The sequence below is a fragment of the Carettochelys insculpta genome, chromosome 2 (assembly GCF_033958435.1).
Source record: "Carettochelys insculpta isolate YL-2023 chromosome 2, ASM3395843v1, whole genome shotgun sequence".
NCBI lineage: Eukaryota > Metazoa > Chordata > Testudines > Carettochelyidae > Carettochelys > Carettochelys insculpta.
Genome location: NC_134138.1, coordinates 200,842,253 through 200,856,553, shown reverse-complemented (window position 1 = coordinate 200,856,553; position 14,301 = coordinate 200,842,253). Strand labels below are relative to the sequence as shown.

The 14,301-nt window shown below is 39.0% G+C and overlaps 1 protein-coding gene across 1 annotated transcript in view; it reads right to left on the bottom strand.

Moving 5' to 3' along the window:
• Window positions 1–5,003: 5,003 nt before the first annotated feature.
• ABHD5 (abhydrolase domain containing 5, lysophosphatidic acid acyltransferase) overlaps window positions 5,004–14,301 on the bottom strand; it is a 28,643-nt gene continuing 19,345 nt past the window's right edge. The window contains exons 5-7 of the mRNA XM_074988328.1: window positions 14,007–14,118; window positions 12,287–12,473; window positions 5,004–6,308 (exon numbers count right to left, since the gene is read on the bottom strand). Coding sequence (XP_074844429.1) covers window positions 6,219–6,308; window positions 12,287–12,473; window positions 14,007–14,118 — 389 coding nt within the window. The 3' untranslated portion in view covers window positions 5,004–6,218. The remainder of the gene's footprint in view (window positions 6,309–12,286; window positions 12,474–14,006; window positions 14,119–14,301) is intronic.

Here is a 14,301-nt window from a genome sequence, read left to right as displayed (position 1 = left end):
TGGAGAGTGGGGTTGCTGGGGCAAAGACACGTGAACAGAGCCTGGGCTTGCCCCAGGACTATGCCGTTGGCTGAGTTGGTGTCACTGGCAAGGTCTTGTGTGACCCAGGTGGCCTCCAGAATCAACAGCAACTCCAGTTGTTGGAAGCCTTCATCACTTCCTGGTGTAACCACCTCAGGATGGGAAGGGCTGGACTATCTCATTTGAGCTGGGGCCCAGCTCCCAGGCAACAGTGATGAGCTCCCCCTTGAATCCTCCTTTCCCTTACAGGATACTGGAGATTGTCCCTTCATTGATGTCTTCAATTTCTTGACTGGAACGCTTGAAGACGGTGTAGGTGGGGCACTCTGAACCAATGCTATAATGAAGCCTGATAACGTGAGGCTAAATTGCAGCCAAATCAATGCTGCTCACTCACATGCAACAGAGTGTCAGTCCTCAGGCATGCAACAGCAACCTGTCAGCAAGCAGAGCCAGGGTCACAGACCCCATGCTCAAGTACTTTGAAACCAAAGCACAGCTATAGATCAGTCTGAGTAACAGTGCTTCCCAGCCAGGACCCATCCCACTCCTGCATTAGTTTTGCGTGAGCCCTGTCCTAAACCTCAACCTTCAACCATAACCACACACACCAGCCTTGCCTCCATTTCCTATTAAATATTTGTTCCACATCTAGATACTTACAGATTATGATCAAATTCCCCTTCTTGGTTAAGCTAAACAGACTAGGTTCTTTGAATCATTCATTATCAGCCATGTTTTCTAATTCTTTAATCATTCTTGGGGCCCTTCTCCCCACTTTATCAAGATCCTTCTTGCATTGCAAGAACCAGAACTGGAGACAGTATTGCAGCAGCAGACACACCAGTGCTGAAGAGAGGCAATAAACCTTAGTATCCCTACTTGAGATTCCATATGCCTGACCCCTGTCAGATCTGGAAGCTAACACTTTTCCCCGCCCCCCAACAGGTTTGATTGTGGATTCTGTTTCCATTTGCACTTCTCTCACTCTTATCTCTAGGGCTATGTCTATACTGACCACATGTTCATTGTGCAACAATCAATCTTCTGGAGTTCAATTTTGCAACATCTGAAGACGTGGCAAAAATCAATCCATCTCTTGGGCTCGGCTGTCAACCCTGTTACTCCATGCTATCTGTGGAGTAAATGATGTCAGTGCAAGCTTGTAGAGCCCTGATCTACACTAGGGAACAAAATCAATACTGATACCTCAATTCTAGCTAGCTAATAGTGTAGCTAGAACTGCATATTTGGGATCAACTTTGTTCCCTAGTGTAGACCAGGTCGTCTTGTTATTCTTTACCTATATTCTTCTTTCCTTTATTTCTCTGTGCTCTTTCTATCCATCAAATTCTTTACTTCTGAAAGTGTGGTAAAGCCTAAGCCATTTTTATTTATAGCTGCTATCCCAAAAAAATAGTAGTAGAGCACTACTCTAGTCTTTGCTGACCTTACAATAGCCCTAACAATTTGAATTGTACAGGACTGTCTTATCTGTATAGGAGGTTTAGCGTAAGGCCAGTTTCACCAACAGCTGTCTTTCTTAAACCTTCATAGTTATTGGCCATTAAAGATTAATCCATTCACAGATCACAAATGGTCAACAGGCTAGAAACTTTGTAGCAATTTATGTACAATACTACACGAAAAAATGTTAGACTATAGTGACGTTATTTTCAGTTTTGGTAATGTAATTCAGGTACCGCCAAAGGTTAGTTAAAAGGTTTGTCAATTGAATAAATAGTACTGTTCAGTCTCCTTCAATAGGCACTGTTGAAGCTAGACTTAAATTAGCATTTGGGCCACCAGCTTTATATATAGTTCTCTCTACTACCCTGCAGGAAACGAGTGTGGTCTTGTAATCTTGATCCATAGCTATTCTATTCTTTCTTCAGTTGGCTGAGGAGTGATTCTAATTCCAAAGGAAGGGCTGGTCACAACTTTTGCATACATCGGGGCGGGGGTATGAATGAGATAGCAAGGGTTCCCATCCACCACCTTGCATTACACGTTTAATAAAGTTACTCATATTAAAAATTTTCAGATCTATAAAATCTAACTTGTTAAGCGAATATAGGGTCTAATCTCTTGAGGTATACTGAGGAAAACTATATCCATTACCTATGAAGCCTCTCACTGCAGAAGGCTCAAATTTTGATTGGTACAAGTGAAACAGATTTTTTGTATACAGTATTTGTCCACACTGTAAACCCAGACAAGTTTCACATTCTTCAATTTATTTTTCAAACTTTTTAGTTTTCAAGGTACTTTTTTCCAGGGGTGGGAGGAAGAAACAGGGAAGGAGAGTGGTTTAGCAGCAGACAGCAGTGAATTCTTCAGCATGAGACACCAGCACATGGCATTTCAGTTCAGAGTGAATGGTTACAAACAAATTACACAACCTTGTAAAACAGAGTTTCATAGAAATGTTGATATAATTCTAACTACAGTGGGTCAAGGAGGCAGCAGTTAGCTTGTCTGGATCCATTTCCTTGTTCAGTACATGCTGAGTCATGCTCCATTTCATGATAAAGTTTTGCTTTACTGTAAGTTTTGTAAGTGTTCTATAACATAACTATCCTAGAAAGATATATTATTTCTCCAAAGTATAACACTCAGGGTTTAAGACTTTAATATGCAAAAAGTAGTTTAGGCAAACAAAAATTAGTACAGTGAACTCTCTCATATCTGGCAGCCCCTGGACTGGGAGGTTGCCAGATAATCAAATATTCTGGATAACAGAGACCTATACCTAGCAATACATAATACTTAAAACAATAAAGATTAGATATTAAGAAATGAACAAAAATGTCTGCAGAATATTTTATGTACCAACAGTATTGTACACTGTAAACATACTGTATTTGGTGTATTTATTTGTATTTACTTTCACTATACTGTACTCATGGAAAACTACGTAGATTTTAGTTATGTTAAAATGCTGGATATTTGAGAGTTCTGTATGACAGCATGACAGATATGAAAGTGTTTTCTGTAAATTGCTGTAATAAAATGTATCCTGTCAATCTTCAAAGATAAAAAGTGTTTTGGAGATGGACTCAATTTTAGTTTTATCAGATTAATACTTTGGATTACCTTTGCTATATTATACTCTGGCTGCTCCAAGCAGCCAGTGTCAGTTTTGGTACTATTACAGAAGAAAAAAGTGTGTTCATCTTTGTGATGCTTGACAAAAATAGAACAATCACTAAACAGTATCCATACATAGCAAATATAAAGCTACTCTGTAACCTCTACTCATGATATTAAAACAGTCTACTTCTGAGAGAACTGAGCTTCAAAGTTTGTAAGAGAAACTGATTACAAGTGTTTTAGCTCCTAATCAAAGAAAATATGAGCTATTCATAATCTAAACAGAATCCAAATTTCATATCAAATATTGTAACAGATTACATTGTACTTTCGCAATGTGCAGTGAGATCATGATACCATTACATTTTAAATTGCAGTATTAAGCTTCAGTAAACATTTCTTTTCTTTTAAGCACGGGCACAAGCAGACACAGTTTTCTTTGTACGTATAGCCAGAGTTCTAGAAAATTTCAGCTACTAGTTAACTCATACAAAAATTTCCAGTTCAGCCCAAAATATTGCTAAAAAGTTTGAGAGATGTAAAAAATTAACATATCCTATAGCTTTCCTTTCCATACATTTTTGGATGGTTTAGCTCAATTTCTACGACTAATCTCTGGGAATCAAAAGCAGTCACACAAGTATCTTTATAAAAGCACCTGCAAATAGAGATCTTCTTAGCAGAAAACACACATAAGCATTTAATGTAATTTTTAATAGTACAAAACTTTCATAAACAGTGGAAAAACAAGGGCTATGTAGAGATATTTTCATGTTTGGCATAACATTTTTCTCCTCTTCTTACATCCTTAGATGTGGTAAACTGGAGCTCTTTGCACCAATGCTATGTGAAAGTATTAGTGCTTCCATCGTCTAGGCTATGTCTACACTACAGTGCTTCTTTGAAAGAAGTTCTTTCAGAAGATCTCTTCCAAAAATCTCTTCCAAAAGATTGCAACTACACACAAAAAAACTGGGTCTGCTCTTTCGATAGAGAGCAGCCACAGCCTGGCTGCTCTTTTGAAAGGAGGAGCCAGGAAATATCACAGATTGAAAAATCTGGCACCATGGAGGACTGCTCTCTCGAAAAAAGGGCCCCTGGGGCATCTATATACTGTTTTTCACCAAAATAATCTTTTGGAAAAGGCGCTCTTCCTCACCTAGGAGCAGAAGAAGGCCGCTGAAAAAGTGCTGCATTCTTCTGATTTACTATTGAAAGAACATATTTTGTGGGCAGACAGTCTGCAGGTTTTTCCGAAAGAGCCCCAACTTTTTTTGGGGGGAAAAAAAAAAAACCCTCCCTAGTAGTCTTACTGGTTAGAAGAGAAATATTTTGGTGTCAGTTTCTGTAAGTAATTGTGAAATGTGCTGCTGTGTTCAGCTGATCAATGCAAATTAGACACTTAATTATGGAAAAACTATTTACTAACTAGACATGCCTTATCAGTCATGCTGTCATTTCATTTATGACCTACATACAAAAATGTACCTGATGTTCTGCATCTCCATTCTGAGCACCAAACTGCAGAAAATGCTGACTTTTGTCTTCTATACATTTGTATTTGCTAAAAATGCAACTCAATTCACTAATTTATTGCACTTAAATTATTCAGATGTTTAGTTATTAAGTACCACCAGTCAAGGCAATCACAAGGACAGTGCTTTAGTGAAATACAAGCTATGAGAAGATTTGCTATATATAATCATAACATGGAAAACAAAGACATCCAGAAATTCTTTTTGAGCCTGTAGAAAGTGACAACACTTGGTAAATATGTTATACAAAGGATCAAGATACATTTAGTAGTTATTCCAAACTTCAAATGGAAATCAAAAAGTCTTACATAATACAAAGCTTACTTTTAAAAAAAATAAAACTACCACATAATATGGCTTTAAAGTGTCAAAATACTTTATTCAATTTTTTTTTTTTTTACAAAGCACCCGAAAACTAAATGTCAAACTGCACGCTTGTAAAGAACCTGAGAGTAGATTAGCTCCAATTGTAAAATACTGAATTAGTGAAATATAGTTTAAGAAATTTCCAAAACAAGAAATTGTTTATTTCATTGATACTATTTATTCCAGTAATATCCCTTCCTACTAAGATCCAGTATTTTGTTGAATTTCCAATTAGACTAGTTTCAGTGTTGCAAAACTTGCATTTGTGAGAAAATGGCAGGCTTAATATTGAAAGGAAAAGATCTAGGTTAATCTTATTAGACACTTATTTCCTGGTATTAATCAATTCAAAAACTGTTAGATTTGGGCTGGCAACAGGTCTTGCAATAATTGTATCAACATAAAAACAGGCTGTGCAATTAACAAGCCACTTCTGCATTTCAAGCCATTGCACTCTAAAGAAAAATATGCTCATGGAAGAATGACTGTCAGCACCACCACTGTCTCTTATAACAGAGGCTCCCTAGGAGATTAGACACATGAAAGAATATCTTGTGAAGAAGATAACAGAATCCAACATCCAAAAGAATATTGTATGCATCAATGCACCTTAGTTCCAATGATAAACTGTGCTAATTATTTTGGCTCTGCCCTCTCCAAACACCCACTTAGTAACCTGTCATGACAAAATAAAACGTTAAAATAGTGTACAGAAAGTTTGAGAAGAAATATTAACAAATTTCAGATTCTTACTTCGAATGCATTAGCCTACCAAGCATAAATGTTTACATAAAGAAACCAAGTTGTATCCTTATACAATATATTATTTCTGTAACAGCTAAGTAAATAAATCCTTATAGCAGATTTAGACTAAAACATAATTTAAAGTCGTCAAAAAGTTGCAAATTTCAATCAATTTAATTTTTTCCAGTTTAAAAAAGAAGTTGTATTTTCTCTGTATCAGACAGGCAAGCAACATGTCTAAATATTTAAAGGCAAGTCTCAAAGTAAACTGTACAAGTTTCCATTTAAAATATTCCACTTTCAAAAGGCACTAAGTGGTTTAAGTGTGCAGGTGACTTCTTGAAAGAAGAAACTGTGTGCCAACAGAGCCAGCTGGACTAACTCTGTACTTTGTAATGTTCTAAAAGGTATTGCTGTAAACTGCACATATGATTGGACTTTATAACTAGATGAACAACATCAGTCCACAGAATCACATATCTCTTTTACTTTCTGATTGAAGTCTTCAGGTTGATCAGCATACACATAATGACCAGCACCAAGGATAGCCTGGGAGGAGGAGGAGGAAAAAGGAGTCAGAATAATGAAAGTCTATAAATCCTGATACCTTGTGACATGGGAAAAAACAGACATTATGGGGAAAGAAAAAAAAAGGTCCCCCATCCCCCAAATGTTTGGTCATACTGCAAGTTCTTTTGATCACCCTGTATAAAAATGTCCTGTCAGGACTTCCAAACAGGTTTTTACACTTTAGATTTAGGGATTTGAAGTAAGGCAGCTAAACCAGAAGCCTGACTTTCAAAAGGACTGAGATCCAGAGGAGCTGGTTAGTGCTCATCACTGTTAAACATTTCTAGTACTTAAGATGTCTAAATGTGAATGTAAAACTTTAAATAACATTAGGTTCATTTATTTTAATTCTTGGTCTCAGCTCCTGTATGTTACATAAGTGTTAATATTAAATCAGACAAATCTAGTAAGTGTTAGAATGTGCATTAAATGAGAAAGTTGATTTTTAAAACTGTCAGCCTATTGTACTCAATCCACATTGATTCAGCTGTAAGAGCAGTTTCCAGGTTGAGGACATAATAAGCAACTACAAAAGAGGCACATGCTGGGGGAAAAATTGGAAGTTTGTTCTTTTTATTGAGGAGCCATCATTACATAGGAATAAACAAAAGAAAATAAAGAGTAAAACTACTGTGTATTCAATACCTGCTTTATTGCCAACAAGTTTTCACTGGAAGCGAGCATTGAAATGGTGCTGTACAAGTTAAGCTTTCTGCCAAAATGCAGCTCCAACTCCCCCAAAAGTCTGGACAGTGGTTCTTTCATTCTCTCCCATCTAAACACTTTGGTTGCATCTACACTACAGTGATCTTTTGAAACATGATCTTCAGGAAGCTCTTCTTTCGAAAGAGCACATTCACACACAAAAAGGCAGATCAAAAGAGCAAGCTGTTCTTTCATAAGAGAGCATCCACAAAGCCCCTGCTCTTTCAAAAGAACAGGCCAGGGATCGAAAATTTCCAGCACCATAAGGACTGCTCTTTTGAATCCCAAGGATCAAAAAATCCAGCATGATGAGGACCACTCTTTCGAACAAAGGGTCCCCGGAACATCTACACACACTTTTTTCTGAAAGAATCTTTTGGAAAAAGGTGCTCTTCCTCATTTGGGAGAGGAAAAGGGCTTCTGGAAGAAGTGCTGCATTCTTTCGAAAGGAATTCTAAAGAGTGCATTTTGTGTGTGGACACGCCATTTATTCTTTCAGAAGAGGGCCTGATTTTCTGAAAGGACGTGCTAGTGTAGATGTGGCCTTACAGAACGTGAGAATGTTTTGCATCTCTTATGAAATGTATGTTCTGGGAAAGACAAATGGCATTACAACAGATAATTAAGAACTGACTGAGGGCTTTAATTGCTGAGGATTCTCTAGACTGTGGCAGCAACCTGTTTGTCATTTCAACCCTCTAAATTAACTACTATGATAATCAGGGAAAAGTCAAGTCAGGTGCTAAATACCACATCTACTCGCACTCTCCTGAATAGGTAATTATACTTAAAAAACTGTAAGGGCTGTTGCAAATCACACTGATACTTCTGTAATTTTGTTATCTCCATGCCTAGAGTGGTAAAATAGGCCATTTTACTGTGTTCTCTGGAAAGGCACCTGAATCCTTTGCCCTTTATTTTATACTGAGGCCTTTATCTTCTTTTGAGAAATTAGAATGGACTTGCACTTTGGAAGAATAATTACCATTTTGGCATATTTAATTCTCTAGGAATCCAAACAAGTTTCCGAAAGAAAAGAGAGCTACTAGTAAGCTACGAAAACAGTCACAAAATAAAATATAATTAGAAATCAAGAGACTTAGCTGAATACTAGAACAAACATTGCTAGATAAACACTTTACCAAGAACAGGAATACTATCTATAGGGAGACGTTGGAGGAAGCCTCTCTTTCACCCTAAGGGATGCCTTTCAGTGTACCTATTTTTCTTTCTATGTCTCATTTGATTTTTATAATTCACCTTTCAGCTATTAATCTAAATTAGAATAGGACAATAAATCAGCCATCCTGTTCTGTCAGAAAACCCAAACCAAATAGGCTATACCTGCCTGAAGCACTCATGCACATCCTACACTCTTCTATTCCCCACATTTTAGTAGTAACTTCTGTTATAGGAAGCCTGTTTATCATGCAATAAGACACACCCTAATTTCATGATGTTCACTCAATATATTGTTCAAATGTGTGTCACCATTTCAGGAGGAGGAGAAGTGCTCTTTAAATGGATTTGAAATGCTATCTGAAGCTTAATGACAATTTACTTAATCCACCTACACTCTATTGGGTGGTGGTTATTAGTGAACTATAGAACCAGAAAATTGAACGAGAAAAATCTCATCTTGTCCAGCCTCCCTTTTTCACGTGCCTACATCCACCACGTGTACAGAGTCTTTGGTTTAACTTAAGGGCCTACAATATATTACGTCTAGAGCCTATGCAGGCAAATTCCTCGCCTGTCACATCTGGAAGACTAAACAGCTGTACTATGATATGCAGAATATTTTAAGATCTGACCAACTCGTAAAAGTACCTTATCCAACCATATTAAGAGAGTCCTGCATGGATACGAAACTTGTAATGGCGTCCGTATCCACAAAAATGAGCTGCAACTGTCTGCATCCATAGATGCAGATATTCATGAATTTGCAGGGCTCTACATATTCACTCACAGTTGTCTAATATGATTCTGAATGTGAATGGTAAGAATACATTTCATTTAGTTCCTTAAAATAGCGTCAAAGTTGTGCATGCTTGCAACCTAGATTAATATTGATACACATCTGAAAGAACAGCTCTCTTCACATCTATAAAAAGAAGCTACATTGGCTAGAAAGACAAAACTGAGTATTTCTCCCAATGATACAAATGAGGGCACTTCCAAAACTTCACTGAAAAATAGTTATCACTTATTCAATAAAATATGATTGTACTACATAAAGTACCTGGAACAATTTATCAAATAAAAGATTCCTTAAGTAGTATGTAAATGTTTTGGTTACAAAACACATTTCATTAGAACACTGCACAGTTCGTACTTTTGTAAAGAAGAAAGAAGATTTTATGGTTAATCTCCTGGACTGGAAATTAGGAAGAAATGTGGCTCAGTTCTGAATGCCACAGCAAAACTTCCTTTTAATGTTACACAAGCCACTTTTCTCAATCCTGAGTTGCTCCATGTGAAAAAATGGAGATAAAAACCAGTTACTAACCTTTTTGTAACTTCGAGAACAACAAGAAGTCTTTTGGCACCTTATAGACTAACGTGTTTTTCTTCAAGATGTACTGCACAGTGACTGCTTGTGCACAGTTCCTGGAAATTCTCCCCTTAGCAGTATATCCTTGTTCTGCTCTAGCGCCCTCTAGCATCACATGCTCATCGTGCTGATATAAGGAGCCCCGCCCTCCTTCAGTTTCTTTTTGACAATTGTCTCTGGGTGGGGAGGTTGGGAATGGACACGTGCAACTTCTCAAAGAACAACCGTTATGGTAAGGTTAATTATTAAGTCTCCAAATGCTTGCGCATGTCCATTCTAATGTAGATGACCCGCAAACAGCTGCCCTGGAAATGGGTTTGGAGATCAAGTGCAGGCTGACTGTGACACAGCTAAGCCAAAACCAACACTGCCTCAGGTCTATTGTGTAATGACATAATAAATTCTGAAGGTATAAATAGCTGATCAGGTTGACACCTTGCAAATTTCCTCAACTAAAACCTGTGCTAAAAACATGGCAGAAGAGGCATGAAACCTTGTTGAGTGCTGTTAAGTTAGTTGCGGGTGAAATGTTTGAGAGGGTGTAATGTGCCTTGATACACTACTACAATAATATTCTCTGTACAGAAATAGGGAGACGGAAGGTAACTGGATCTGACATAAAATGGATTGTGATGTACACCTCAACAGTCTCGTCAAAAGGAATGCTTTAACAGCCAGGGGTGCTGTGTGGGAGAGTACATAGGGTCTGTCAAGGATGACTGAGAATGGAGCCTGTGCCTAAACACTCAGTTCCTTCTCCTCTGTTGCCTCTCTGATGGGTAAGCCTTGCACTGAAAGAGATGGTTTTTTGAGTTCCTTGCCTTTGGCACAGAGCTCTGCTGTCCTTGGCAGTCTTGCTCACTGACTGCCACAACCACTAATGAGCCCAGAAGGGTTAGGAGTGGTGAAGAGAAACCAGTACCCCTTGTCCAACAAAGTATGTACACTCGGAGCATTTCAACAATAGCGGAAGGGAGGCAGAGCTTTGCCATAGGGCTTTAATAGGGTCCATGATGGCACTATGTAAGCAGCAGAGCTGCTTTGGACAGGCTTACTTGCAGCAGAATATCCAGAAGACCATGTTTCACCTCCTTTGCCATTCTATTTGGACCCTTAGACTCAAGGCTACATGATTTAGAAAGTTCTGATATGCTGTACAGTCATCTGGAGATAAACACACCCTGGGTATCACTTTTACCTCATCTGGAGAGGATGAATAGGTGGCTAAAGTCCAACGGGTATCCTCAACTGGTGCCTCAGTGTTCAGGGGATCTTACAGGACTTCCTCTTGGGGTTTGGTACTCAAGTATCTTTGTGTGGTACCAGAGGTGCTCTGGCCTCCAAGACAGTCTGAGAGCATTTTGAAAGGATCCCTGCAGGTGGATGAGACCCCCCATGCTTCCACAAAGGCTACTGCATAGCGGTTGGGCCCTTTGGGTACAGTGTCCAGGCACCTGGCAGGCCCAACACGCTCCAGGCCATGATGGAGTGGCAGTGACATGGGAAACAGTATGGTTGTTCGCTTCAGTGGGGGAAGTACACTTCTGCCTTCAACTCTGCTCAGGACTCAGAGCTGTGTTGTGGAGACCAGAGCAGTGCCATGTCACTGGGTGCCAGAGAAGACTGCTTAGGAAACCTTATCAGTGAGGACCTCTGACACAGTGCTGGCATTGACTCCCTGCTGCTTGGGGAGAACGGATAGTGCTGATTCCTGACCCTCAAGGGAGACCAGTACTGGCAGGGTTAGAAGATCCCTTGCAGCTGTGAAGGTGTTGATGGGATTGTAAAATATCCAGTCTTGAGAGGGTATTGTAGGATGCTCCAATACTAGGGTTCTAGGCACTCTACAACGCAGCACCAGGGATGAAGTATGTCCCAGCACAGGTCTTGCCATCTCCTTTGGAACCAAAGACTGGCTCTTCTCCTAGTGCTTGTGGTGTTTCTTGGGTGCCAGTGAAGATGATCAGTGCTGAGGGCCTTGTGCTGCACTGAGGGACAGGTGATTGGTGCTGAGTTTGAGCACAGCTCTGAGTCTGGTCTTAAGGCTCTTCCATGAGGAGCACACATCTGGATCCAGGGCTTGAACTCATTACATATTTCACAGTGGTTCTTCGTATGTGCTTACCCGAGGCATTTGAGATAGTCTGAGTGCAGGTTGCTCAAAAAGGAACAGACATGTATTTTGCATGATAGAAAAGGCACTAATCCCAGGGACTAAGTCATGTCTTGGTACTAGGACAAAGGAAAATGCTGCTATCGAAGGCAGGAGACATCCAATCTATTTAACACCATGTAAAACCATGAAGAAAAGAACTGGCCAAAGCAATGAGATGCTCCAGCAACCATCACGGGCAGTAAGAAGGAACTAAAGCAGGATGGATTGGCAGGGCCCCTTATACTGGTCCTAAGAGTGCTCACCACCAGATGATGAGAGCACCAACCCAACAGATACCACCAAGGGAAAAATTTCTAGCAGCTGTGCTTGGTGTGCAAATACACATGCATTGAAATGAACACATGCAAGCACTCAAATAAGAGTATTTTCTCCACCCTTTCCCTGTTACAGGAATCAGATCATTATTTCCTACCCTTTTAAATCATAAGACTAGGGTTCCAGGGGTGGAACCTACCAGGCAAAAAATGGATATAGTTTACATAAATCCATAAAAAGAAAAACAATGTCTAAAAATTCACTTACTATTGTCTTCACATACGAATTTGGTCGCAGCGACTGGATGGTACTACCCGAATTGCCATCTATACAAGAACGTGCTCCATAAATCACAGTGATAGGAATATCTTGATGCAAATGAGCGATCCGCTGTAACATTGGCCTTTTTGCCCATCCATAAGGAACTGTCATGTTCTTGAAAGCAGTTTCACCACTTAATATGTCAAATGAAATTCAGTGTTGGTAAGTGCAAAGTAAACTGGAAAACAATCTCTACATATACAAAATGATGGAGTGTAAATTAGCTGTTACCACTCAAGAAAGATCTTGAGTCATTGTGGATAGTTATCTAAAAATCATCTGCTCAATTAGGAAAGGGATAGACCAAACAGAAAATATTGTAATGCCACTATATAAATCTATGGTGCAGCCACATTTGAAATACTGAACACAGTTCTGGTATTCCTATGTGAAAAAAGGTATCAGAATTAGAAAAGGTACAAGACAAGGGCAGGAACATGATTACACAGATAGAACAGTTTCCATACTAGGAGAAGTTAAAAAGACTGGGACTGTTCTATATAGAAAAGCGATGACTGAGGGATGGGGAGAAGAGGAAAGATACTACATAGATGTGTAAAATCAGTGGTGTGGAGAAAAAATGAATAAAGAAGGTGATTTATCTCTTCTTATAACACAAACAACAGGGGTCACCCAATGAAATTAATACGCAGCAGGTTTGAAACAATCAGAAAGAAGCACTTTTTTACTCAATGCGCTCAGACCGAGGAGCTCAACAACAGTGGACAACGTGAAGGTCAAAAGTATAACTGGTTTCAAAAAGAATTAAGTATATTCATGGAAGACAGGTCCATCAATTGCTTTTAGCCAAGAAAGTCAGAGGAAGACTTCATGCTGTGGATTTCCCTAAATCTTTGAGTGTCAGAAGATGGGCCTTTATGATAGGAGAGGGATTATTCAAAATCACTCTAGTCCATTCATTCCCCCTGAAACATCTGGTACTGGCCATTGCTGGAAGACAAGGTACTTGGCTAAATGGATCACTGGTCTGACCCAGGATGGTCATTCTTATAAGAACATCCTTTCGATTGAATCTTAGCTCTAGTGCTCATGCAAAGTAAAAAAAAAAAAAAAAAAAAAAAACCAAGCAAAACAAAGCAAAGCAAAATTAAACCTGGCGGTACTAAAATTACAATTGCAAATGTGACTAAAAACTGAAAAGAATTGTGTATTTGTAGTAATATTCACTCTTTCTCAAACCACAGATTTTAAACTTCTGAGGTCAATAATTTTAGTTGCATGAGTCTTCTAATATGGGAGTTATATGGGTGAAAGAAGTAATAAGATGGGTAAAGATCTTCTGAACTTTTGGTCCAATTGAAATCTGTACCAAGGCACTACTCAGAAAGTATAATATCATAAGAACATAGAAGACTGAGTGATCAATTCATGATTATCTGTTCTGTTCGCTTCCTCTGGGGCATCTGGCATTGGCCACTGTCAGAAGACATGGTACTGGGCCTTTGTTATGACACAGTATGGCTATTCTTATGTTCAGTTCATTATTTTGTGCTTTTAAAATTAACGCATTCAGCGCTAGCAGCCTAACTAACAACCTTACAATAAAAACCCATTGTGTGCGCATTATTGAGGGCACAGAGAAGACCACTGGCTGTTCAACGATGAAACAATAATTTCAAAAATACTTTGGCAAACTTATGCTCACCTGGGTGACTGGACATTGCAGTGGTAGATATATTCAGTCACAGTGTTATCATCAAACATAGAGGAATATTTTCGCTTGAAATCTGGTCTTAAACGCTGTACAAGGCTTAATCCTGTGGAAAAAAAAAAGTCTGAAAACTAATTATGGGGGAGGTGGTAGTGACTTCCTTTCCATAGGCTGCCTATCACTTTCCATTACAAAAGAGTTCTGGAGGTTATGTCTGAATTAATGCTGGGAAAGTCACCAGTTCCCCTTTCATCATTTGCTGTTCCTTAGGACAACTCTGGCGACAAGC